At 51.3% G+C, this 26,882-nt stretch overlaps 2 protein-coding genes and 1 non-coding gene across 3 annotated transcripts; all 3 read left to right on the top strand.

The window, feature by feature from the left end:
• Positions 1 to 392: 392 nt before the first annotated feature.
• LOC118981003 (small nucleolar RNA SNORA8) lies at positions 393 to 486 on the top strand. The gene has a single exon (XR_005065255.1). It is a non-coding gene; the product is annotated as a small nucleolar RNA SNORA8 (small nucleolar RNA).
• Positions 487 to 2,685: 2,199 nt separating this feature from the next.
• Positions 2,686 to 8,747, top strand: LRP10 (LDL receptor related protein 10). Its single transcript, XM_037037690.1, has 7 exons — positions 2,686 to 3,301; positions 3,708 to 3,752; positions 4,659 to 4,794; positions 5,710 to 5,900; positions 6,019 to 7,036; positions 7,377 to 7,506; positions 7,616 to 8,747. The coding sequence occupies exons 1-7, from the start codon at positions 3,268 to 3,270 to the stop codon at positions 8,219 to 8,221; spliced, it is 2,160 nt and encodes a 719-aa protein (XP_036893585.1). The 5' UTR covers positions 2,686 to 3,267; the 3' UTR covers positions 8,222 to 8,747.
• Positions 8,748 to 13,209: 4,462 nt separating this feature from the next.
• Positions 13,210 to 17,530, top strand: REM2 (RRAD and GEM like GTPase 2). Its single transcript, XM_037037712.1, has 5 exons — positions 13,210 to 13,409; positions 14,597 to 14,938; positions 15,184 to 15,257; positions 15,928 to 16,135; positions 16,471 to 17,530. The coding sequence occupies exons 1-5, from the start codon at positions 13,307 to 13,309 to the stop codon at positions 16,764 to 16,766; spliced, it is 1,023 nt and encodes a 340-aa protein (XP_036893607.1). The 5' UTR covers positions 13,210 to 13,306; the 3' UTR covers positions 16,767 to 17,530.
• Positions 17,531 to 26,882: the final 9,352 nt, after the last annotated feature.

The raw sequence follows: 26,882 nt of genomic DNA, 5'->3' as shown, positions 1-26,882 counted from the left end.
TTCCGGGCTCTGCCTATTACCCAGCTCCAAAGCCACTTCAACATCTTTAGGCATTTGTTATAGCAGCATCCCCACTTCTCAGGACCAAGTTTCTGTCTTAGTCCATTCAGTCTTCTATTTAAAAAAATTACCACCAATTGGGTAGCTTATAAACAACAGAAATTTATTGTCCACAGTTCAGGAGGTTTGGAAGTCCAAGGTTAAGGGCCGACATGGTCACCCTCTGGTGAAGTTTCTCTCCCTGGTTCATAGCCAGTGCCTTCTCACTGTGTCCTCGCACAGCAGGAAAGTCTAAGGTCCTACCCTCACGATCAAAGCATCTCCCAAAGGCCTGCCTCCTGAGACAATCATCCTCGGGGTGAGGAAATCGACAAAAGAATTTGAGGGGACAGTGTTCACAGCACACTACAATATAAATTCAGTATCTGGCATCATTGATTTTTTGGCTTCATGCATATTAAACCTGGTGTTTTTATTGATACACTAGAAAAAAAGAATTGAGGGCACACAAACATTCAGACCATAACACCCTGGCTCCTGCACGTGCTAGTAGTTTGATCTTGAGCAAATTATCCCAACTACCTGTGATTCAGTTTCCTCAATTATAAAATAAGGACAAAAACACCTATTTCCTAGAGGTCTGGTGAGGATTAAATGATATTATATGCGTGAAGTACTTAGACCAGTGCCACACACGGTGAGTACTCTGTAGAAGTTATGCTGTCATTTTGACAACCAAACTTCTGCCCATATTCCATGGCTTCCACTGGTTTCATAATTCTTGAAAGAATTCTAACCACATCTCCATAGCCCCATTCCTACATGTGCTTGATGGTCTAGGATGTGATTTATGTAAGCCTGGACACTTAACCTCACTAAATAAATTAAAGCTTAAACTCATTATAAGCACCTTGGTCCTCTTTCCTTCCTCATCAGTTTTTTTTTGGTATGAATTCACTCTTAAATATGTTTTTCACAGTGTCTTGTACTTGGAAGTCATTCTAATAAGTAATAAAAAGCTCAGAAAGTATTTGCTATTGTTCTACTCCGGTGCGGTTTCTTCCGGGTGATGATGGTGGTGATGATGACAATTGCTCCCAATAGCACAGATCTTGGTTTTATTTTCAGCAATTTTCGGTTTATTCAGCATACCAGACCATGGGCTCTCTTTCTCCTTCCCCCAACAACTCTTCCCATCTCACCATCATCTGTCCTGCTTCTTTTCCCAACCACCCACATTCTGGTTGCCATGGGTACTCCCCATGGCTCTCTGGCTTTTTAATGTATGTATCTGACCTCATTTGCCAACTAGACTGAAAGCTCCCTGAAGCTAAGGTGAAGTCCTAAGAGTTCCAGGCATCAGCTAAGGACCCAGCATGGAGAACACAGCCAAACACGCTATTAAAAGCTCCATGATTGCTTTCAGAATTTAAATATTTTTAATTCCGACAACCTCTTTGTCCCTCTTTCCTTTGCTCAACATCCTCCTCCTACATGGAGGGTTCTATCTCACCCATCGTTAATCGCAAGGGCTGCAGTAGAGAGCAAAGAGAGGTGAGGCATGGGTCCAAGTGGCAGAAAGGCCTTTTCCTGGCTGACTCTGTGGCTTCAGGCCATGCGGATGTCCCAGTTTTGAACATATCAAAGCCAATGTCGTTAACGTAAAACTGTTCTGCACCATTTGTAAAGCAGCGGGAGTAGTAAGGATCCAAGTGTACCGTTCTATCCAAAGCAAGATCGCCTAGGTTCAAAACTTTGTTTCAGCATTTACTAGATTCATGATCTTGGGAAAAATACTTAACCTTTCTGTACCCGGAGTTTCCTTATCTGTAAAATGGGAGTAACAATAGTATCTTAGCTCTCAAGATTGCTGAGAGGAATAAAAGAGCAAACACTTGAAAAGTGCTTAGATTTGTGCCTGAAATGTGAAAAAAAGCTCAAAAAATATTTGTTCTCGGTATTGTTTATTAATCTTACCTATCAATGCCACAGGAAATCGGTAACCCCAAGCTCCCATAAATTAGAAATATCTCCTGTGACTAATAATTATCATTACTACCAGGTATGGAGCACCTTCTATACGCTCAACTTGCATTACCTCCCTAAAGGACTGACAACTTACCAGGGAGATGCACGATTATTACCCCCATTTCATAACTGAGAAGCACAGGAAGGTTAAATAATTTTCTCAAGGTCACAAAGCCAGCAAGTGGGGAAGTCACATTTATTCATTTATTTACCATTTATTGAGTTTTTTCTGTGTCGGACCAGGAGAGAAGCCCTGTGGGTACAAAGGTAAACAGGAAGTTTCCGTTTTCAGAAAAGAGGCAGGGCGGGGCCTGAAGTGACGAGTAAACAAATAGTTATTACACCGTGTGGTAATTTCTATAATAGAGGCTAACTACAAAAAGTGCTACTGGAGCTCAGACACCGGCACAAGAAAAGTCCTGAGAGCTTGAGTCCAAAGGAAAGACATGACAGTTACGGAATAAGCAGTTGTCTTTGACAAACGCGTCCTGTAACAAAGGAGTTACACCGAAAGGAATAAACACAGCCGAGATAAAACTGGAGACCCAGTGCTCCTCGAGAAGCCAGTCGGACCAGTCCGGTCAGGGCCGGAAAGGGGTTAAAGCGGACGGGCAGGCCGCGCGCGGCGGAGCGGGGGTGGGACCAGGCCGGTCCCCGCCCCCTTCTTCTGCCCCGGCTGCTCCGAGCCCTAGGGTGCCGCCCGGACGAGGGCCGGGGCGCTGGACAGTGCTTCCTGTCCCCCTCCCCGCTCTCCTGCCGCGTTCCTCTGAGTAGACGCACTGGATAAGTTAAGCTGCCCCCCGGCCCGCCGTGCAGGTGAGAGGCCGCAAAGTTTGGCTCGAAGAGGAAGTGGCCTCAAGCCCCGGCAGGTGGCGGCCAGGCCTGAACCCGGGCGCTCGCGGCCTGCGGGCGGGCTCTAGGCGAGGGCGCGCCCCGGAACCCGGCCAAGAGCCGATTCCCGGGGCTTCGGGAACCGGCTTCGAGGGGCGGCTTTCAGTGGGGACGCGGCGGCAGCCCGGAAGACAACTCCGAAGTTGGCGAGAGTCACCGCCCCTGCTCTCCGTCGCCGCCTCCCCGCCCCCAGCCCTGGCATCCCGAGCGAGGGTCAAGGAGCCTGGGCCATGGAGTCCCCTCGGGGAGGCGGCACTGGGGAGCCTGAACGCTCGGAGCGGCGCCGTCTCCGCACTGGGTAGACGACAGACGCTTCGGAACTCTTCCTGCTGCTCCGGACCGCTCAGGATGCCGCCGGCCATCCTACTCTTCCTCCTCCTGGGTAAGAAACCGAAACGAAACTCCTCGCTCGGCACCCCGCCCCCAGAGCTGTCAAGGCCCCAGACGCTCTAGCTCGGTTCCCCCTCTGCTGCCCCTCAGCCTGCCCTGCCAGCCCGTTCCCCCAGCCCTGCCGCCGCCCCTGGCGCTGCCTGCCCCAGCCCCGGAGAAGTCTTTAGTCGCTCCCTCAGCCTTCATCCTCCCTCCGGCTTCCCTCGATCTCCGGGCCACCCCTCAGGCTATGCTGCCGGACCTTCCTTTGAGGTTGAACGCGGTAGTCCCCCTGCTTCACTACCCCTTCCCATAAACTACCGGGAAGTCCCAGGTAGTCCTTTTTCCCCCTTGAGTTGTGCAGTTGAAGAAAACTTCTCAATGTCTCCCTCTCCTGCCCTTTCTCTCTCTTCCTCTAGGAGGCGCGCTGGCACATCCAGACCGGATAATTTTCCCGAATCCTGGTGAGCATATGATGTCTCTGGGCTTGGGGCTTGGTAGAATGAGGGAAGGCCCAAGAGGAGTCTCATCTCTGAGTTCTTCTGGTACCTACCGGAGTTTTTGAGTGGAGATTATCCACCCTTTATTTTACAGATGGGGAAACGGAGACCCAGTATGAGCCCTCACCTGGCAGTTACGCACTTTTTGGGTTTTTTCCCAATCTCCATGCTTGATTTCCCTAGCCAGAATGTAGTCTCCCTGAGAGTAGAGACAGTATTTCCTGCTCCACCTGGCCGAGTGGCCCCAGTGGCTGGCACAAAGCAGAGCTCAGATTGTTTATGCTCTTGTTACTTTTAAGGTGAAGCCATGGTTCATATGGGGAGGAAGGGGACCTACTGAAGACTGACTATATAGAGTATGGTGGTCAAGGGAACTTTGCTCCTTTTTTTAAAAAAAATTAATTTTAGCCCTGGCTGGCGTAGCTCAGTGGATTGAGCGCAGGCCTGCGAACCACATGATCGCGGTTTGATTCCCAGTCAGGGCACATGTCTGGGTTGCAGGCCAGTTCCCAGCAGAGGACTCATGAGAGGCAACCATACATTGATATTTCTCTCTCTCCTTCCCCTCCTCTCTAAAGATAAATAAATAAAATCTTTTAAGAAATTAATTTTAGAGAAACAAGAAAGGAGAGAGGGAGAGAGAAACATCAGTTTATTGTTCCACTTATTTATGTATTCATTGTTTGATTCTCGTATGTGCCCTGGCCAGGGTCAAACCCTGCAACCTTGACTTATGGAGACAATGCTATAACCAACTGAGCTACCCAGCCAGGGCTGTCTGCTCCTTCTTGAAGAACCCAGGCCTCAAGCCTGTGGGGAGAGGTGGGTTGGTAACAGACCCTCAACCAGTTTCCCTGCCTGTCTCACCAGCCTGTGTGGACCCCCCAGCAGTGCTTTTGGAAATACAGGGCATCTTACAGAGGCCCCTGGGCCGAGACAGCCGCAGCTCCCCTGCCAACTGCACCTGGCTCATCCTTGGCAGCAAGGATCAGACTGTAACAGTCAGGTGAGAAGCAGGGCAAGTCTCTGTTCCACTCCCTTGCCCCTTCCCGCTTCATCACAGGAAAGCCTTCGGGGGTCACTTCTTTGTGGAAATTTTATCCCCGTCAACAGGGGGAAGAGTAGAATATGAGTCAGCCTTATCTGTCCTAAAAGCCTGGCTTATTTTTGACCAGACACAGTGAATTGGAGGTGGGCAGGGATGAACATCTAGTTTGGGTCCTGGTCATTTCTGAAGGTCAACAGTCTCTCTAGAAACAGTCCTTGGGCTCTTATGTGGCTGCTCTGAGGAGTGCTTCAATCCTTGTACATCCTTGCCTGGGTTCAGAGGTATTCCCTAATCAGTTTAGAACCTTCGGCCTCCCCAGATCTCTTAACTAGTCCAGGTCTCCCCAGGCTCCTCCAACCTTGGGCCATGGGATTGGGGCCCATGTTAATTACCTAGCTATTTGCTTCATGCAGTTCACTTCTCATCAATTTACACAGAAAGGGGTAGGTGAAGAGAGAGGCTGGGGAGAGGCTGTCGGGGCAGGGGGTCAAAGTGCGGTGTTCCCAGGTCTCACCACCAGGCATTTGGAGGGGATGGCAAGTTCTGGTTAATCCAACTGTATGGTAGTTGTCAGTTACTGCTAATGCTGAGTGACTGCGCTGTAACAACTGGAAAGCAATACACCTGTTTTTATTGCAGTCCCAAAACAAGTCAGTTTTTCAGGATGTATCTCATAGTCTCATGGTGCCACTGGCCTCTGTTAGGACTATTGCCATTGACTACTAAGGAATTTGGCTAACTCAATTTTCACTTGGCTATTTGGATTGTGAATAAGTACATATTTGTGCATTTGGGGGTAGAAAAGGCCTGAGGGAGGAAGAAACGAGTAGCAGTCAAGAATATCTTACATCTTGTTCTCCTTCACGCCTATAGGTTCCAAAAACTGCACCTGGCCTGTGGCTCAGAGCGCTTAACCCTACGCTCCCCTCTCCAGCCACAGATCTCCCTGTGTGAGGCACCTGCCAGCCCTCTGCAGCTACCTGGGGGCAACGTCACCATCACCTACAGCTATGCCGGGGCCAGAGCACCTATGGGCCAGGGCTTTCTACTCTCCTACAGCCAAGGTGAGCTAGACAGGGATGTCCATGGGGCCATTAACGCAGGCAATGGAAGCCCCAGGGAGGAGGGGAGGATCCCACCAGCTCCAGCCCTTCACAGCCCTTCTCCCCGGTGCCTCTGCAGATTGGCTGATGTGTCTGCCAGAAGAGTTCCAGTGCCTGAACCACCGCTGTGTGCCCTCGGCCCAGCACTGCGATGGGGTCGATACCTGTGGAGATGGCTCAGATGAGGCAGGTTGCAGTTCAGATCCCTTCCCTGACATGAACCCAGCCTCTCCTCCCACCCTACCCTGCAATCACACCTTGGAAGACTTCTATGGGGTCTTCTCCTCCCCTGGCTACTCACACCTGGCCTCAGTCTCCCATCCCCAGTACTGCCTCTGGCTGCTGGACCCCCACGATGGCCGGCGCCTGGCAGTGCGCTTCACAGCCCTGGATCTGGGCTATGATGATTCGGTGTATGTGTATGACGGCCCTGGGCCCCCTGAGATCTCCCGGCGGCTGCGCAGGCTCACCCACTTCAACAATGGCAAGGCTGTCACTGTGGAGACACTGTCTGGCCAGGCCATTGTGGCCTACCACACAGTTCCTTGGAGCAATGGTCGGGGCTTCAACGCCACGTACCACGTACAGGGCTACTGCTTGCCTTGGGACCAACCCTGTGGTCTAGGCTCTGGCCTGGGGGCCAGTGAGAGCCTAGGTGAGCGCTGCTACAGTGAGGCACAGCGCTGTGATGGCTCATGGGACTGTGCCGATGGCACAGATGAGGAGAACTGCCCAAACTGCCCACCTGGACACTATCCCTGTGGGCCTGCTGGCACCCCTGGTGCCACAGCCTGCTACCTGCCTGCTGACCGCTGTAACTACCAGACCTTCTGTGCTGATGGAGCAGATGAGAGACGGTGCCGGCACTGCCAGCCTGGCAACTTCCGATGCCGGGATGAGAAGTGCGTCTATGAGACGTGGGTGTGCGACGGGCAGCCAGACTGCGCCGACGGCAGTGACGAGTGGGACTGCTCCTATGCCCTGCCCCGCAAGGTCATTACAGCTGCGGTCATTGGCAGCCTTGTGTGCGGCTTGCTACTGGTCATTGCTCTGGGCTGCACCTGCAAGCTCTATGCCATTCGCACCCAGGAGTACAGGTCAGCTGGCTGTAGAGGAGTGGGGATTAAGGGTGAGACAGGGCCTGTGCTGCCACCAGAGAGCATGAGGGTGCCCATGTTTGGCATAGGTTCCCATGACAAACTTATGGGTTGGTTCATGGGGTTATCCAGCTTGGGGAGAGGGATACTTCTCCAAGGGAAGGATAGCTCTAGGTTCTGAAGGCGATCTCAAAGAAGGAGGGGACCTCAGTGACTTGGGAAAACCATAGCATAGCTTCAGTTGTCCTGTCCTGGGTGTGGAGGGAAGAGGCCTGTTCAGTCTGGGACAGGCTGCCTTATTCAGAATCACCTCTGACTGAGCAGCCCTCATTCCTTCCAGCATCTTTGCCCCCCTCTCCCGAATGGAGGCTGAGATTGTGCAGCAGCAGGCGCCCCCCTCTTATGGGCAGCTCATTGCCCAGGGTGCCATCCCACCTGTGGAGGACTTCCCTACAGAGAACCCTAATGATGTAAGTCCCTACCTGCAACCCTAGCTCATCCTGCTCCCCACCCCACTGTGGCCCTGCCACTGACCCTCCTCACCTCTCTGACTCTGCTGTCTGCCTTCTGTCCTTGCAGAACTCAGTGCTGGGCAACCTACGTTCTCTGCTACAGATCTTGCGCCAAGATATGACTCCAGGGGGTGCCTCAGGTACCCGCCGCCGCCATCGGAGCCGCTGTGTGCGCCGCCTGGTGCGCCGTCTCCGCCGCTGGGGCCTTCTTCCTCGAACCAATACCCCAGCCCGTACCCCAGAGACCAGACCTCAGGTCACACCTTCTGATGCTCCCCTTGAAGCCCTAGATGGAAGCACAGGTCTGGCCCGTGAGGTTGGGGCAGTAGGTGGGCATGATGGGGAACAGGCACCCCCCCTGCCTGCTAAGGCTCCCTTCCCATCTGCCAGCATACCTCTGGCTGTCCCTACTGTCCCAGAGGTCCCAGGGCCACTGCCCTCAGTGCCTGTAGAACCGTCACTGCTGTCTGGAGTGGTGCAGGCCCTGCGAGGCCGCCTCCTGCCCAACCTTCGGCCCCCAGGGACAACCCAGCCCCCAGGACCAACCCGAACCTCACCCGAACCCCACACGATAGTCCTGTCCCCAGAGGATGAGGATGACGTGCTGCTGGTGCCACTGGCCGAGCCAGGGCTCTGGGTGGTTGAAGCAGAGGATGAGCCACTGCTTGCCTGAGGTGGCCCCGCTACCCTGAAGGCTCTAGTCACAGCAACAGCAACCCTTTAGAAAGCAGCGCAGCTTCTCTTCCACTACTTCCCTCCCAGACCCTAGTCTAAGGGGACTTGGTGATCCTCCCTCTGGCCCCATATGTCTGCTGTTAAGTCAGGTGTCCCTCAGGCAGAGAGAGGTCTCAACACACAGCTCCCTCTGCACCTGGCCGGAGATCACAGTCTCTCCGCCACCACCCTGTCTTCAAACACCACCATTGGGGTGGCTCTTTTCAAAAAGTAAAGTTCTAAAGAGGTCATAGGCCCGAACACTCCATCCTTTCCAATCCCCCACCCAAAAGTGGCCTTAAGCACCAGAATGCCAACTGGCTGGAGACCTCCAGCCCACAAGGGGAGGATTTAGGCAGGGCCTGAAGTTGGCACTGTGACCCTTCCTATAGGGCCTGGTTTGAAAAAAGAACAACAAATGCTTCTGTCCCAGAGCTAGGTCATTGCCCAGAAATCAAGGCTGAAAATAAAGGAATCTGAAATTTAAGATTTTTGTTAAATGACCTGTGAGCCTACACCCTGCCTCTCTACCTGTCTCAGCTATGCTCACCTCTCTCGGTTCCTTCTTGTGTGGGCCTCTGCTTCTGCCTCTTCCTATCGATCTTCTGACTACACAGTCAAATGTTATACTACTCAGTGGGTAAGGAAGTAGGAAAGTTCAATGGGCCCTAAGAACCGACCCTTCCCACCTCTACTCACCACCCAGGATACAGCTCCACTGTGGTTGATCCCAGGGTGAGTGCCGAGCCTCTTCGCTGCCAGTCTGGGCCCTGTAGCTGGAAGGCTCCCATTGGTGGAGCACTCCCAGAGTAGGAATCACGGGAGCAGACTCCCCAGTAGGTCGTGGGAACTGTGACGCCTGCCCTCCACCCTTTGCCCCCACCGCACCCAGTCTGTCCTAGGGGAGACAGGTGGACTCTTAACAGCTAGGCTGCCGCAAAGCAGGCAAAGGTTAATCGAGAGGAAAGTCAGAAACGTTTGGGGTGTGAGGATGCTGACATCAATTTGGCCAAATATAAGAGGTCTTCCTGGAAGAGGGCCCAAACTAGATCCTAAACAATGCTGTTAGTAGTTGGAAGAGAGTTGTGAGTTCTAGCCAGGGTGAGTGTCCACAAGGTAAGCAAACTAAGCAGACTTGAGGGTGAGGGCTGTAGGCTGGACCCTGAACCTCCTCAGAAAAGAGGCAGGAACACAAGCAGTGGCCAGGGCCAAAGAGCTGAGGATGATGGAGGAGGAAATAATCTGTGAAAAATGTTGGAACCCAGCCTCTGAAAAGAAAGGTGATGGAGCTGTCATAGGGTTTGACATTCAAATCTGGATAAAGGGTATAGAAGGAGTCTGATGCCCCAGGAGCAAAGCCGAGACATCCCTGACAGAACCAGCTCCCCAGGGGAACTTCCAGTCTCCTCCTTCCAGTCTCGAACTTCCTGTCCAGTCTAGCCTCTCTCCACCCGTCTGTTGATCACCCTGTCAGCATCTTTACATGCACACTGACTGCATAATGTCTCCCTCACTGGGAGAGCCTGAGGAACAGCAGAGATGGGGTGTGGTGCCACCCTTGGACCCTGGCATCTTGGCTCGGGAAAGACCCAAGTTCTTTTCACTCCAGACCCTCTCCAGAGACTGGGGTGGGGGTGCTCCACAGATCCTCATTCTTGCTTACTGTTCTCTCTTTGGACCTCCCTTCCCAAGTGCAAACAACCTCTGGGTCCCACCAGTGTCAGGCCCAGTACAATGAGGAATGGTGATTTCCCCTCCCATCCGTCCATCACCTGCTCTGCCCTCTCCATGCACCTGTCTTCCCGGCCAGCCATCTCAGAAACCTTCAACCTGGTATCTTCATTCTCTGTCCTACCCCAGACCTTTTTCTTTAACTTGAAAGCAAAGATTTAAGGTAAGAATGCTCCTCTTGGTGGAAGGCGCAGAGTGCTGGAGGGAGGACTTGAGGGTAGAGTTCACTAGGAAGGCCTGTGTGTATAGGGAGATCCACAAGCCCAAAGGGAGCTTCTCTAGGTGCTGGGCGTCCTGTAGGAGATGCACGCAGTAACACTATGTGTATCAGCCACACTGAAACCCCAGGTTGGCAGGGAGAGGGAGATGGCCCTGTATAGGTAGTAAGGGAAAACCGAAGCAGGTTCCTGACCAGGAGAGGGTGGAGCACTGGAGAACAGTCACCAGAGTTTGTTTTAACTGCGGCCCAAGGGGGAAAAGGCAACTTCAAACACTTATCAGGATAGATAGCATGACCCCAGCATCAGGGTGTAAGAGGAGATGGGAGGTGTTCTCAGCTTGAGGAGGGGGTAGGCTAGGAATCTGAAATAACAGAATTCAGTCCCTAAGGAGCAGAATCTGGCCCTGAACCCAGCTCCAGTTCCCGCTGGGAAGGAAGAGAGTCCCCCAGCCACACAACAAAGGCTGTGTGAGCACCAAAGATTCAAGGTGAAACCCAACCTGTTCTTGTGGCCTAAAGCTGGTTTGAGGGCAGGCAGAAGTCATGGTCAGGAACCCCTGCTGGGTTCTGCAGTTGCTGACTCACTCTAATTTGATAGCATAGAAATGAATCCAACCACCTAATTGAGTTTTCCAGCTACATCAAGCTCACCCCTTTATAATTTAAAACTTTCCTAAAAACTCATTTTGGAAGAAAGCCATTCTAAAACATATTTATCTTTAGTACATCTGCAATACAACAAATTTTTCTGGGAAGCTGAGGATCTTCATAGAAACTAGTGGCTCCTTTTCAACAACGTTTTCAGAAGTTATAGTAGTGTGAGGGGGCTATTTGCCTTTATGCCAAATGACATGAGAGCAATTTTGAAAGATTACTTATTTATTTTTAGACAGAAGGGCAGGGAGGGAGAAAGGGAGGGGAAATACCCATATGAGAGAGAAACAGCGATCACTTGCCTCTCACCAACTGGGACCGAGCCCACAGCCCAGGCATGTGCCCTGACCGGGAATCAGACCAGCGACCTTTCACTTTGCAGGATGACACTCAACCCACCAAGCCACACTGGTCAGGACTAGAGCATTTTTAATATGCTTATGATTGCTTTAAAAGTTTTTTATGCTGTTGCTTCCCTAACTACAAGGCTTTTTCTTCTTTTAAGACTTTATTTTATTTATTTTTAGAGAGAGGGGAAGGGAGGGAGAAAGAGAGGGCGAGAAGCATCAATGTATGGTTGCCTCTCATGTGCTGCTCCCCCGCCCCCAGCCCCCCGCCCGGGNCCGGCCCCCCCCCCCCCCCCCCCCCCCGCCCGGGACATGACCTGCAACCCAGGCGTGTGCCCTGACTGGGAATTGAACTGGTGACCCTTTGGTTCACAGGCCTGCGCTCAATCCACTAAGTGACACCAGCTGGGGCTGACTTGTTGCTCTTAATGTGCTTCTGATCTATGAGTCATGAACACACAGGGACACATTAAAATTGTGAATAAAGGATTAAGTAGTCTGTGGTTGAGGACTGGAGAGTCTATCTAATGAGTAAAGTGCATGAGTAGTGTACCTGCTCAGGAGTCTTTTCTGTTCCCCCTAGACCCTGCAATGTTGTCCTGTAGTTGACCTCCAGGTAAATGGACTGTCATTGCATGTTAGTTCAGAGATTACGATTTCCCCCTTCTATTGGAGAAGTTCACAGAAGAGTGCCATCCGGAGTGTTCCCAGTAACTGGAGGCAGTTGGAGTATTTGACAGGGAAGGCAGCATAGGGTAGAGGTGAAAGATCTGGGTGGAGGGGTGGAGTTCTGAAGCCCTTACTTAAAAAAAAAATTATCCATTTATTTTTTAGAGAGAGAAGAAGGGAGAAAGAAAGGGAAACATTGAGTGGTTGCCTCTTGCACACCCCCCTAGCTGGGGACCCGGCCCACAACCCGAGCGTGTGCCCCAACGGGAATGAACCAGTGACCTTTTAGTTCACAGGCTGGCGCTCAGTCCACTGAGCCACAGCAATCTGGTGTCCCTGCTTTTTTCCTAGTGGCATGATTGATTTGGGGACTGGCCACCCGCCTACCACTCTGAGCCTTACAGTCATGAGGATGAAAGGTGATAATGCAGGAAGCTGCTTAGCTCAGCACCTGGCAAAAATAGGGTCAGGGGCTGCCAAGAAATCAGAACATTCAGGCGCTTGCAGGTGTTGGGAAGGAAGAGGAGTGGACGCATGAAGGGAAAAGAAACCGGGCAGGAAAGGAACAGTAAAAGACAGGCCCTCCCGTCTTTGCAGAGAGCTGGACTGACCCAGAGAAGAACTGGAGAAGCTGGCACTCTCCTCCCTGCCCTTTGGGTCGGGAACCTCCAGAGGGTTAGTCTCCCTTTTTCCCTGCTCTGATTAACACCAGGTTGGTGAGCCTGGCAGGAAGGGGGAGGAAACACAATGGTTTGCACCACCTGAACTGAGTGACAAAAGGGAGCTGCCCAGACAAAGCCCCCATCTGCCTAGGGGCCAGGCTGGGCATCAGGTACTTTTGTGGGACTTGGCAGATAAGGAGTGGTGTGGGGAAGGAGAGAATGTTGGGGAAACTTGGTGGCACAGTGACTGTCCCTATCTCTCTGCATTTCTTTTGGTTTTTGCCTCAAGCCTCGATTTAGCCAAAGGGTACCCATTTGGGACTGGACACTGGGCTACGGTGATGGGGACACAGAGACAAATGACTCATAGTCCTGGCTCCTGGAGCAAGACGTCTGGTCCTCGTGTCCCTGCCTCCTGCAGCGCGCAGCCCCGTTACCCGCCGACCCCTCACCGCACGTCTTCGAACCCCTCTCTCCTTCTGCCCTCCGACTTTATTCTGTCTTAACCAGACTGCGGTGTGTGTGCTCCCAGAGGGAAGCGACACAAAAGGGTGGGGTAGAGGGGAGCAGAAAGGAGGGAATCCCGCTGACATCACTCATTAGCATGTGTGATCTCATCAGGGGGAGGGACAATTTCCCCAGGTGTCTGGCGGTGGGGGGAGGACACGTAGGGGGGGTGGCATTTAAAGGGAAAAGCTGACAGTGCTGCCGAGTGAGGTAGCGGGTGCTGCGAGGCTCCGCCAGGCTGCACACGCACGCGGATGCATTCGGACCTGGACGCCGACATGGACACGGACACAGAAACCACAGCACTCTGCCCCTCCGGCAGCCACCAGGCCTCCCCGCCAGGGACGCCCACACCAGGTGAGGCTGAGCTGGGCAGGTTTCGGATGGAACTGTGGAGGTGGGAGCTGAAGCTTTGGTGGGGAAGTCAGAACTAGGGGTTAAAAGAGCTTGAACCCAAACAGCAAGAGGGGAAGAGTAAGTCGGAAAGTGGGGAAGCCTCCCACTCACACTAGGAGTGGGGCTGGACTCGGGGGAGGGGGGAAAGCTGCTTAAACGCCCCTCCCCCTCACCCCCAGGGCTTCGCTGGGGAAATTGGTGCTTGGCCTCCCTAGATCAGTCTCATTCCCAAGAGGCTGGGATGGGCAGGAGGGAAGGGAGAAAGGGAAGGGGCAGCCCACAAGCCTGGGGATCACGGGTAAGGGGCTTCCCCGAGAGACCTGTTATGAGGGTTTCTTCTGGCTCCCCGGAGGCTCTGGCTGCTGGCCAAGTATTGATCCTGGGCTGTTTCCAGCCTCTCTCCATCCCCCTTTGTTATGTCTGTCCATCCTCCTCCCAGTTACCCTGACCCTGTGCATTGTCATTCTCTCCCACTCCCACTCTCTCCCTCGCTGCCACACTCCCCCTACCCCACCACAAAGGTAATAGTCTCTCCAACTCACTGGGACAGCCAGGGATGCAGGGCTCTCACACAGTGGCCACACGCTGGGGGATGCTCACCCACAGGGCCGCGGGAAGAGGCAGCCTGCTCATGCACACACCCAAAACACACAACTCAGAGAACAAAGGCCCTTCCCTGGGAACAGGCTCCCCACAAAGTTTTTGACTACCACTACCCACCCCCCCAGAACATGAGCAGTAGTTTCGGCTTCTCATCCCTGAGCCAGCAAGTGAGGGGGTTGCCAGTGCAGAGCCTCTTGGCTGAAGGAGGAGCAGACCTGGGGCTAGAGGCCTAGTCTGGGGGTGTGCCTATGTGTCAGTGTGAAGTGTGAGTGGGTGTGCAAGGCTGCATGCAGGTGCCTCCCCTGCGTATTTTGAATACGTTGTGGCTGGAACCACTTTGGGCACGCCATCAAGTCAGCTTCTCAGTGCCCTACCAGTTCAGCCTCCTAGGGGAGGTTTCAATGTTAGAGGTCAGGTCAAAGATTCTAAGCTCCTCCTGGGTCATGGTCATCAACTGGGCCTCTGAAGCTGGAGCAGCCAGGACTGAACTTTCTGCAGATGGCTAGGCACACCCTGCTCATAGCTTCTTTCTCTTTGCCCCCCAGAAGCAAATGCCACACTGCTGAAGAAGCAAGATAAGCTGCTGGCAGAGTTAGACCGGAGCGAGCCACCCTCTGCTCCGGGAGTCCCCAGACGAAGAGGCAGTATGCCTGTCCCCTACAAGCACCAGCTTCGGCGGGCCCAGGCTGTAGATGAACTTGACTGGCCACCTCAAGCCTTGTCCTCTGGCTCCTCTGACTCCTTGGGCTCAGGAGAGGCAGCCCTTACCCAAAAGGATGGCATCTTCAAGGTCATGCTGGTGGGGGAAAGCGGCGTGGGCAAGAGCACCCTAGCAGGCACTTTTGGTGGTCTCGAGGGAGACAGTGCTCCTGAGCCAGAGAACCCAGGTATTTGGGGGAGCCCTGCATGGGTGGAGGGTGCCTCTGGAGCCCTAGTCAGGGATGGAAGAGCTCCAGGCATGAGCAGCCCCTGGAGGCCTAAACCTAAGAAAAGTTTCTACAGTGCTTTCTTGTGACAACTTCCATGAAGGAGGGTCCCTGGTTCTGGGATCTGAGGCGTCCCTGGTTACTGGGTCTCACCAGTGTTGGGAGCCTCCTAATGGGCTCTGTTCCCTGTCCTTATTTCCCAACAGAGGACAGCTATGAGAGACGAATCACGGTGGATAAGGAGGAAGTAACTTTAGTTGTTTATGACATCTGGGAACAGGTGAGAACTGAGATGTGGCTGCGAGATGTGGGTGAGGAACCTGGGGAGAGCTGGGGAAGGGCAGAGCCTGGCTCAAGGCTGCGAGACTGCAGGGGCTGGTTTCAACATGTGCTATCATCTCAGAGGGCAAAGGCCCATGCCAGGGTGCAACTGAAAACGACTGTCTTTCTAGGACCTTCGGACCCAGAGGAAAGTTAGGATCTGGGTTTGGCAAACCCTACAGCTACAAGCCAGGCTAAACCTCCTGAAATTGACCCTGCCCATACTTTTTTTTTTCAGCCTGGAAGAGTCTGGCTGGACAGGACAAGGGCTCAGGGCTCTGGAATATCAGGGAAAGAATAAAAAAGTGAGAATTTGTGAAGGTTTGGACATAAATGGTTACTATGAGAGACCAGGTTACATATACTTGAATAGCATACAGTGTGTATGAGAAAGTAGGAAGGGCTACCCTAGTCTAGGATACTATGTCTCCAATTCTCCAGAGTGGGGCTCTTGTCCCTCCTCCACAAACATGCCCTGGGTATGGAGATTCTGCCATTAAGTAGCTCTGCTGTTTCAAGCGGGTGGCTTCTCCCTCGTATCCTGATTGCTCATCTTTGAGCTGTAGGCGCTGGGCAGATTCTCCCATGCCTCTGGCCCATAGTCCATGACTCTCTCTGCCCATCTGCAGGGGGATGCAGGAGGGTGGCTGAGGGACCACTGCCTCCAGACTGGAGATGCCTTTCTCATCGTCTTCTCGGTCACTGACCGACGAAGCTTCTCCAAAGTTCCAGAGACCCTACTTCGACTCCGGGCTGGGAGGCCCCACCACGACATTCCTGTCATCCTGGTTGGAAACAAAAGTGACCTGGCCCGTTCCAGGGAGGTCTCACTGGAGGGTGGGTATCCAGAACCTCATTATACTTGCAATCTCAACAGGTCTTCTCCTTCCCAGGTCTACTCTTTTCCATGAGGCCTTTTTACCCTCAGGTGCACACACTTCACTGCATTTCGCCCCGGTGTGAGGGCAGTCTACCAATTCCCATCCTAGGAGCCTGAGAATCCCTTCCCTTCACTCCCCTTCACCTTTTCTCCAAAGTCCCTTTCTCCCTCTCCTCTCCCCACAGCATTCCTGTCTGCCCTCTCAAGTTGCCCAACCCATTCCCACACCCCACTCTGCCCCAGGCCCAGTGCAGTCAGGCGGGCAGGCCCCTGAACCTGTCCCTTCCCGCAGAGGGCCGCCACCTGGCAGGAACCCTGAGCTGCAAGCACATCGAGACATCCGCCGCGCTGCACCACAATACGCGCGAGCTCTTCGAGGGCGCAGTCCGCCAGATCCGGCTGCGGCGCGGCCGGAGCCGCGGAGGGCTCCAGCGGCAGGAGTGGGGCAGCCCCGAGGGCGCCGCGCCATCTGCGCGCCGGGAGAGCCTCACCAAGAAGGCCAAGCGCTTCCTCGCCAACCTGGTGCCCCGCAATGCCAAGTTCTTCAAGCAGCGCTCCAGGTCGTGTCACGACCTTTCCGTGCTCTGAGCCGCCGTCGCCATGGTCACCGCGGTCGCCATGGTGACCACTTACTCCGTTTGACCCCTCGCCTAGCCCCGCCCCGTCCTACCCCTGTCCGGCTTCCTTTGTGAAGACGGGCTAGGAAACCAAAAGCTCCCAGAAAACCCCGGTTTGACCACCGGGAGGTGGCGGGGGGCCTTTGGGTACATCCCCCTCCTCCTCCCCCACCCCCAGCCCGGGCACCTGGGAGGCAGGACTCAGACCCAGGGGGGGCGCACCGCGGTGGGCGGGCGGGCGGGCAGTTCCGGCGGGCAGAAAGGAAAATCGTTTTGTAAGATATTTTGTTTTTTATTACTTCGCGCTTGAACACCTCTCCTGCAAAGAGATCCTAAAGCCGAGAACTGGAAAAGTGCTTTGTAGACTCCTTTATAGGGTTTTCCACCTTTGTACTCTGCACTAATATGCTTCACCTTTAAGAGATTCTTAAAGGTAAATACTCGGAGACCCTTCTTGGAGACTTTTCCTAAAACGTTCTTACCTGCTGCACTTGTTCACGTGCCTTTAAGAAGTTAAAGGCAAGGGTCTGGAAGTGCTAGTTGTGAGAATTGTTTCTCTGGTTTATCACTACACCATGGCACTTCCCCTTTAAGGCTATTAAAGGTGAGGTGTGGACAGTCTTTTGCCTTCAGATGCCAGCGTGAGGAGCTGAGCGGGTGGTAACCCCCCCTTTGGCCAGGGCCCAGGAGGTACCAGCAAGGGGCCACCCTTCCCTTTTCAATAAAGAGTTTTTCTACTGCACCTGTTCTCTTTGACTCTCTGTTCTCAACACCCCCGCAGAAGGAATGGCTGTTATAGACGAGAAAACTCAGGCCAGAGGAGCAAGGAATCTAAAACTCTAGGGAGGCTTTAGAGCTGACTTAGTCCTGGTGCAGTCTGGGGTAGGTGACCACAGGTCATCTTAGGGATAATTAGGTCTAACTTTGTGCCTTTGTTGATGAGAAAACAGGCCTGGAGAGGAGCTAGGAGTAATTTGCCTGCCAGAGGTAATTTAGTAACAGCTACAGTCATACCCAGTCACCATCTCCTTACCCTAATATATACCACAACGAGTAGACTGGGGCTCCTTTAGCTCCCAGAGCTACATTCAGCTGTGACCTGGACTGGTTCAAGGTGAGGCCACATCCACCAGAGAGGCCACCAGCTGGGGCATGGTGGGGTCAGCCTGCTCCTCTTGCTGACAGAGCCCTACTGCTCCAGCTGTCACCTGCAAACTCCGGGTGAGAACTGAAGCTGTCAGTGCCTTTCCTGGTGACGCCCACGCCCACTGCTGCCTGAGCCACGAGTTTGAACAAAAGGAACAGAGGCAGCAGCTCCCCTCACACTCAAACATGTACTGCAGTTACCAGAGCACCCAAGGGCCAGGCCTCCACCTCACCCTACTCAGGTTCCCAGAACTTGATGGAAAGAAGGATGAGATGTCCTCTGTGTCCTTATAGCTGAGGAGAAGCCAAGTGAGACCAGCCCAGCATGAGATAATATGACAGTGACCCTATCCTTAGTACTTAGTTCACTTTACCTGTTAGTTCTTTAATGACTATATAGGGTGTTACTCCTTTTTTTACTGTGGAAGAAAGAGTGTGAGTAACTTGTCTGAGAGGTCCATAAGCAAACAGAGCTGGGACTCCACTCCTGTCTGCTTGATAAGTAATGGTGATTTTTTAAAAAATATTTTATTTGTTTATTTATCTTTAGAGGGGAAGGAGAGAGGGAGAGAAACATCAATGTATGGTTGCCTTTTGTGCGTACCCTGCTGGTAGTTAGCCTGCAAAGAACTGGCCTGCAACCCAGGAATGTGCCCTGACTGGGAATCAAACTGCGATCGTCTGGTTCACAGGCCCGCGCTCAATCCACTGAGCTACGCCAGTCAGGGCAAGTAATGGTGATTTTATCCACCTTTTCATCTGAGGTTCCCCTTCCAGTAAGAATGGGCAGGGGGAGAGGAAGAGGGACAGTAGAAGAAATACAGGTGACACAGTGAGCAGGGCCATGGGCAGTGGCCGTGGTGAAGGGCCAGAGAAATACATAGCTGTAGTAGGGTAAGCCAGCTCTAATCTCTGGGGACCGTGAACAGAGATGGTTCACATTTTCAAGGCCAGGAGAACACACTGGGTCCATTAAAAGACCAGATGGTTCTGCAGTTAAGCTGAAACCTCGACATGAAGAGGAGGTTAATGAAAAAGTTTGGTTTGAAGCCCTACTTCAAAGGAGGTAGGCCCAACTCTGTAAGCAGCGAGAGTCACTGAAGGTCTTTATGTGTGAAAAATGACACGATCATGGTGATTCTTTGGGAAGAGCAACAGAGGCAAGGGTGGGCCAATCACAGTAAAACATATGAAGGGCAATGAAGGACCATCCGGAGAGAGATGGCAGTAGGAAAGGAGAGGCAGCATAGTTTTGAGAGTCAGAGTAGATGGGACTTGGCAATTAAATGGGTGGGTATAAAGAGGGAGGAGTCACGATTTTCAGGAGGATGTGGAAGAATTAGGGTCAGTGGGCAGAGAGTAGATGGTAAATGGTTCCACTGTGGAGACTGAGTATGAAATGTTAGAATATCCATAAGGGGAGTTTCAGCAGTTCCCTGGACGGCTGGACCTGAAGTTTAGAACAAGTTGGGGCAAGAGTCATAGATATAAGAACAACCACTATAAAGATAGAAGTAGAAGAGCCAGAGGGAAGGAGGAGATGCAAGGCTGGCTTTACAAATGTTTGACCTATGCGGTCACACAGGGCCCTATGCTTACTTTAACACTCTGCTGTTGCTGTCCTGAAACTCTTTAAACAAGGAGCTCTGTGGTCTTTATTTTATACAGGGACCCACAAATCGTACCGAGGGAGAGGGTGCAATACAGGCTGGGATTCCTAGCCTCAAACCACAGATGGGCTTCAGGGGTCTGTGATTCTTGTGAAAGGGCACAGTCTGTGCATTCGTGCATTTGCCTGAGAAAAGGTTCACAAATCTCAGATTTCCAGAGGGGCCAGTGTGACCCAACAAATTATACACCAGGTTGGTGCTGATGGCTGCTGGGAAGGGGAGCTGGGTGAAGGTGGGTGAAGCACCCTGGGTAGGTGAAGGACAGGTATGAGAGATTTAGTTCTCATTGTACAATGTTTCCCTACCTTTTTAACTATAGCATATCTTACCTGTTCCAAAACTAAATAAAATAATTAAAAATAGCCCTGGCTGGTGTGGCTCAGTGGGTTGAGCGCTACTCCGCAAACCAAGAGGTCCCCAGTTCAATTCCTGGTCAGGGAACATGCGCACATGCCTGGGTTATGGGTCAGGTCAGGTCCCTGGTGGAGGGCGCACAAGCGACAACCACACATTGATGTTTCTCTCCCTCTCTTTAAGAAAAAATTTTAAAAAAATAAAAAAATAAAAATAAAGCAAAACCTTGGTGTTTCAGAGAAAGAAGAAGGACTAAGCAGAGCCACGGGGAGAGGCAGGAGGAGAAGGGGGAAATGAAGCCGCCACAGAGGCAGCGGAAGAACCAGGAGCGAGCATGGAGAGGCTGCTGCCGAGGGAGGAGGGCCTTTCCGGAGGAAGAGTCCCGTCCATGGTCAAAAATGGCAAGAGGGGAGAATGAGAACAAGAAGGCCTAGTGCCTTTCACGTGGCAGAAGTCTGGAGATGATTGTGGCAGGACCTCCCCACGAGGGGAGCCACGCACACACACCACAGGCCTCCCTCCCCCCAAGTCAGCCAGACCAATCAGCCTACCCATCTGTGTGTTCCTTCCAGACGCCTACAGGGAAGAGCTCAGAACAGAAGGAAGCTGAAGTCACGCTCATGCCAGACTTGGGAGAGGTGGGGTCCTCTTTGAGAGCCAGGCCATTTTCCTCCCTCCCTCTGATCAAGGCAAAGACAGCGTGGCTGCTGATCTGGACTGGTGTGAGATAGTTAAAGGTCCCGGGGACCTGATCTGCCGGGGCCAGGTGAGGTCTCCTCTGCCCTGGCGCTCCTCTTAACCACTGCAATTTTGTCTTGGGGTCTGTGCTCTTACCAGCCCAACCCCTGCCCATCCCTGCTACCCCATCCCCCTGACTCATAAAGCCTTCTGACTGGCTGAGAACAAAGACTGTGCCCTGCCCTGAGAGTTCAGAGGTGAGGCCAGTCCTGTGTCTTGGAAAGGATTCCTCAACTGTTGCATGTAACTGTCTCTGCAGAGTCTGGAGCAGGGGCTGTCATCCTCTGAAAGGTGGCCTCAGTCACGCAAGGAAACTTTGCAAGTCTTCTGGGTTAAAGTCTCTCTTCCAGAAGGTCCACTCATATGTACATCTTTTGTTAATTTAACATAGTTCATGTACACATCTGTTCGAGTAATTTTTTTCCTGGATATTGTCATCTTTCGTCTACAAATGCTTATTGTTGCACTCAAGTATTGCAATACAGTCACCACGGTGCTGAGCCCTGTGAAGGAAACAAACACAGATAAGACCCCATCCCTGCCCTCAGGTACCTTCAGATTGCCCTGGAAGAGATGGAACAAGGTGGTGTCAGCCCTACTGTGGCCAAAAGACAGCAACAAACGACATTGTATTCCAGCAAACTGGGGGTAACATTATGTGCTCTAAAATTTTTCTAAGAATGGAAGAAACAAAATTCCCAACACACATTTTAGGAACTGGGGCTTGAAGAATGTATGTACACTGTAGATGGGGGTGGAGAGGAAAACAACTCCCTGGGGCGAAACTACACTGGCAAACACACAGGAAGAGTGGTGGACAGCCTGCCCCACGGTACAGGAAGCAGCAACATTTGGGTGGGTGGTGGAGTCAAGTTGTCAAGCGCCCCAAAACCAGACAGGAGCATCCTGCTTCTGAGTCCTTTATGAAGGACCTTGGTGGCTCCCTAATGCATGTGTGTTTAAGATCCCGTCTCATACCCTGGCTGGTGTAGCTCAGTGGATTCAGCGCTGGCCTGTGAACCAAAGTGTTGCTGGTTCGATTCCCAGTCCGGGCACATGCCTGGGTTGTAGGCCAGCTCCTCACTGTGTGGCATGTGAGAGGCAACCACACACTAATGTTTCTCTCCCTCTTTCTCCCTCCCTTCCCCTCTTTCTAAAAATAAATAAAACCAAACCTTTAAAAAAAAAAGATCCTGTCTCATCTGTTTGAATCTTGATGCCATGCCCGCATAGCTCAGTGGCCTTGTAAACTCAAGATGTAAAGACAAATTCCATGGGGCCTTGCAGGCATTTGAGGGGCACTCAGCCCCTTACTTCCTGGATGGAGGCTTAGGGAGAACAGTCACTCTGAACCTCTGCCTTTCCGAACCTCAGCTCTCCCAGCTACACAGTGAAGACGGCACCTACCCTGTGGGATAGTCATGGGGACCGAATAAAATGCCAATGTCTTCGTGATTTGTCAAGCATTGTACCAACGAGCAGTGGAAGTAATGTTTGTTGCCACCTGTGTCTTAGTCCTTCATCCAGGCACTCGGGCACTTGGGCAGCTTGTTAACCTCTCAAAGCACAGCAGCACTCTGGAAATACAGATTTAAATTGCTGTCTGCAAGGTCCAACATACCTCCCACAGGACTCACAGGTGACCTTTAAGCAGAGAATCTGTGATGATTTAAAATACTCTCAAAGAGCCCTGGCCGGTGTGGTTCAGTGGATTGAGCACAGGCCTGCAAACCAAAGGGTTGCTGATGCAATTCCCAGTCAGGGCGCATGCCTAGGTTGCGGGCCAGGTCTCCAGTTGGGGGCATATGAGGGGCAACCACACACTGAAGTTTCTCTCCCTCCCTCCCCCTGTCTCTAAAAATAAATAAAATTTTTAATTAAAAAGAAAAAGAATGGTGGGACAGGGTAGGAAGGACACTAAGCAAAGGGCTCTAACAGTGAATGCCAGAAAAAGCAAAGGGCACTAGATACCCTGAAGGCACCTAGGGGGCTCACCCTGATTTTTCAAAGACATCTGGCTGTAATCTGATAGAGTTTCAGGCATAAAACAAGATCAGACAATGGGGTTTGTTTTTCTGGAAGCTAGGCTGGTTTTATGCGACCCTGTGAGTCTGGGGCTTTTAGCACAGAAACAATTAAGGGTTTGTTTTTTTTTTTCATCATAGTCCCACTCTTACTTCTCCCCCTATAAATCTTGAGCATTCTCTGAGGCTGGGGAGGAGAATGAGGCCAGGGAGGAAGCCCAGCATGTAGGCATCCAGAGGAGTACGAACAGCGATGGCGGTCATGGTGAAAGCCAACAAGGTCCAAACCATCTACAGGGATCGTCTCATTTAATTCTCACATCCCCGAGGTAGGTACTACTATTCCCTTTTTCTTTTGGCCAACAAGGAGTCTGAGTCAGAAAAATGGAGTAATACCCAAGCTCACTCAGCAGGTTTGAAACAAAAGACAGACCTGAACTATGCAGTGTAGCTCTACAATGTGACCAATCCGCTACGGAATGGTGGTCCCTGGCTTGGTTGGACCTAGGAAATGGGAGAAGGAAGCTAATTCTCAGCACCGCTCATCCCAGCAAATAGGCATCATGATGCTTGAAAGCTGATGGACGCTTCCATTCTTTCTGGAATATTGGCAAGTGTTGGACAAAGTCTATGACTTCCAAGGTCATTTTTCCCCCTCTGCAACCCAGCACTGACTGGCTCCTTTCCAGTCTCCAGGCACCTCGTTCGTATCTGTCCATTGCCCTCAAAAATAACTGCTAATGGCTCTCCAGTAACTCCAGCCAACTCCTTAAGGGCTCTTGCAAGCAGATCAACTGGGACAGCAAACAGAACTCAGCCAACTTTTTAAAGGTGATCTTTGATCGTGTTTCTCTTGTACATCAATGTTTCTCTCCCTCTTTCTCCTTCCTGTTCCCTCTCTCTAAAAATAAATAAATAAAATATTTAAAAAAAAATAAGTGATCTTTGATGAGCTCTTTTTTTGTCTCCACCTTCCCACATAATCTAAGTTGGCTGGTCTGCTTCACCTCACACATTGCTTTCTAAACCAAGAGCAGAGCAAATCAGTTCTGGATACAGAGTATGAAAGTTGGGAGAGAGGAGCAGGATATTTGAAAGCCAGAAGATTCAGACACTCAGCTTCTCAGACCAGAATTCCTTTCCTGAATCTAGCTCATGACTATTGACTTCACCTGGTTGCCATGGAAACATCAGTCTCTGGTGATGGCAAGCAGTATTCAGACAGACAGCATCACAGGCTACCATGGAAACACTAAAAAGAGTAAAGCTGCCTCTTCTCTTGAAGGAGTGAAGAAGGAATAGATAAAGCTGCCAGGGAAGGCAGGCTAGAAGGGACAGCCTTTGGAACTGGCTCCAGCTTGAACAGAGAGGAAATTAATTCCACAGACATGTAATATGTGCAAAGCAAAGCAATAATGAAGAGGACACATCTATCCCTGGCCTCATTCAGCCATAACTATCAATTAACAGAGTTCACAAAGAACTGCAAATAAAGGCATAAGAAGACCTATAACAGGATAGAGAATACTGAAAAGGGAATTCAGCTCCAACTGGGAAAATTTCAGAGCCTTAAAGGGCTAGATTTTGACCATCAGAAGAGGGGCAGGAAGAGAGAACAAAATGAGCAGACGTGGAAGTGCAAGATCTCAGGATTCACTAAGAAGTATGGGTGTAGAGACAGAAAAGCAACACTTCACCATGACTTCAAGGCCTTGGCTTCCACAGTGGTGCCGAGAGGCAGGTTAAGATTAGGATCAAGGCATCTGAAGCTATACTGCCTGGATTGGGATCCTAAATTTGATAACTTTGTAATTGTGGGGCCAGTTAATTAACCTCTTTGGGTATCAGTTTCCTCATTTACAAAGTAAAGATAATAAAAGAATCTACCTCAGAGGGTCACTGGTGGATGAAATGATTCAATGCACATAAAGTGATTAGAACAGTGCCTAACCCCAAACAAATCCTGTGTAAATGTTAACAATTACCACTGTGCCACCTCACTCTTTGGAGCCAGGATAGAATCTTCTAACTGCCCAAGTATGACTTCCTGAACCCCAATGTCAAGAACACAGCAGTTTAAAGAGAAGGAAGGAGCCCTGGCCGGGTAGCTGAGTTGGTTAGAGCGTTGTCCCTGATAAGCCCAGTGAGGGCACATACAAGAAGCAACCAAAGAATGCATAGAATGTGGAACAACAAATTAGTGTTTCTCTCCTTTCTTTTCTTTCTCCCTTCTCTCTCTCTAGAATCAATAAGTTAAAATAAAATAAAGTAAAAACAATTGAAAGAAAAGGGAGTGAATGCCACAGCATTTGAGAAGACGGAAGCATAGGCTATAAGCCCAAAGTCAGGTGAAAGTCTTGTTATGAATTGAGGACTAGTGTGAAAATTCTAACCACGCTGGGAAAGGAGGTGGGTCACAGCTTCACTTCTGCCAGGACTCTGGTCACTCTAGTCAGGCAGGAGAGGTTGAGGAAGATTTCTTTTACTGTACGCTGGGCCCAGAGGCTGTTTCTTGCCCCCTTCTCTCCACTCCAACCACCCCCAGTAGAGGGCTGACTAAGCACTGAGTCATACACAGTAACACTGGCTGTCACCCACTAGACGCAATCACCTTACATAGGTTAAGATTAGAGAATCTGTCTGTCTTCACTTTCACCATTGTCTCTGTCCCAGGAGGAGGATGCATGAGGCAAGACCAAGTTAGGCAAGGAAGAACTGAGGTAAAAGGAGCCAAATTGCAGGAAGCCCAAAGTAGGTAGAAATGGGAACATAAAGAAACCAAGCAGAGATGGGGGCCCATCTGAGGAAGGCAGGGAGGCAAGACCTGTGGCTATTTATAGTATGGAGGGGTTCAAGACCACCACGAGGAGGCCTGGTCCATAGCTTTGGGATGACTAACAAAAATGGTCTGTGCTTCTCAGGATGCATTAGCAGTCAGATCAATACATACAGGGGGACTGGGCCACAGCCAGCTGCTTCTACCTAAAAATAATGCATCCTCCTTCCTTTCCTCAAGGTCCAGAGAAAGGGATAGGGAAAGGGTGGGGGTAGCAGCAAAAGAAACAGCAGAAGCAAGACTGCAGCAGCCTTACACGATCGCAGTTCGATTCCCAGTCGGGGCACATGCCTGGGTTGCAGGCCAGTTCCCAGTGGGGAACGCACGAGAGGCAACCATACATTGATGTTTCTCTGTTTCTCTTCTTCTCTCCTTCCCTTCCTCTCTAAAGATAAGTAAATAAAATCTTTAAGAGACTGCAGCAGCCTTGAAGAATCAAGAGTTAGTCCTCAGTCCTAGTGGTCTTTTAAGTCACAAATAGGCTTTGTGTAGTTAATACTTCAGTGTTAAAAGCAACTCCAAAAGTTAACATCACCAAAAATCATCACTCTGCTTTACAAGTCTGAGAGCTGACAAATTAAAACCTAACAGCAATTATCCATATTTTTAGCAAGACAATAGAGTCTTAACATTCTGTTGCCATAGAGACCAGTAAAGAATGAAGGAGCCCTACAGAGCCCTGCCCCTGACCTCCTCCTCTTGGCTGGTTTTTAGCTGGTGAGCCAGGCTCTGAGGTCACCTGTTACAAGCCTTACAGAGCAGGCAGGGAGGAAGGTGTGCCTCACCTTTGGTAGGGCCTTCCTGGAGTACTCAGCTCCCTGGAATTCACTGGTCCCAGGCAGAGCTACATGTAGAAATCAAGAGTTGAGGCCACTGGGAGAAGACTTTAAGGCCAGAAGAGTCCTGATGTATGATGCCAAATCCATTTTGATATTGGACAGTGATTTCTGCTCCAAACAGGGCTACAGGAGGTATGGAAGCCAATGGTAAGAATGGTGAGCTTGGGTGGCTCTTCTGGTAACTAAGCTCCTCAGGATCATAAAACACCCCTAAAGGAAGGTGTGGAATGTGCTACTGTCACACTGCCACCTGGTGGAAAGACAAGATCTGTCCTTAGACACAGAGACAAAGCTTGGAAGTCTCTGTTTGGTGGGCAGGTAGGTTTGGAGATAGTCAAGATGACAGATGGAAGAGGCCTGGGGGCACAGAGTGTAATGCAGATATACAGGCATATGCATGCCTTTTGTCCTCCTTTCTACAGAAGGTTACAGGCTGATGGCTCCTTCTGTTTGACAAGACAGCCATAACCCTGAGACGCA

Source organism: Sturnira hondurensis, unplaced genomic scaffold (genome assembly GCF_014824575.4).
Source record: "Sturnira hondurensis isolate 20B ecotype Veracruz unplaced genomic scaffold, ASM1482457v3 Scaffold0023357, whole genome shotgun sequence".
Classification (NCBI taxonomy): domain Eukaryota; kingdom Metazoa; phylum Chordata; class Mammalia; order Chiroptera; family Phyllostomidae; genus Sturnira; species Sturnira hondurensis.
Note: the sequence above shows the minus strand (reverse complement) of the source record. Positions and strands in the feature narration are given on the sequence as shown.

Coding starts and splice junctions, on each gene's coding strand:
- LRP10 (XM_037037690.1), top strand. CDS start 3,268: ATGCCGCCGGCCATCCTACTCTTCCTCCTCCTGG. Junction 3,753..4,658: donor GATAATTTTCCCGAATCCTG/GTGAGCATATGA, acceptor CTGTCTCACCAG/CCTGTGTGGACCCCCCAGCA. Junction 5,901..6,018: donor TCTACTCTCCTACAGCCAAG/GTGAGCTAGACA, acceptor GTGCCTCTGCAG/ATTGGCTGATGTGTCTGCCA.
- REM2 (XM_037037712.1), top strand. CDS start 13,307: ATGCATTCGGACCTGGACGCCGACATGGACACGGACACAGAAACCACA. Junction 13,410..14,596: donor GCCAGGGACGCCCACACCAG/GTGAGGCTGAGC, acceptor TTTGCCCCCCAG/AAGCAAATGCCACACTGCTG. Junction 16,136..16,470: donor CAGGGAGGTCTCACTGGAGG/GTGGGTATCCAG, acceptor CCCTTCCCGCAG/AGGGCCGCCACCTGGCAGGA.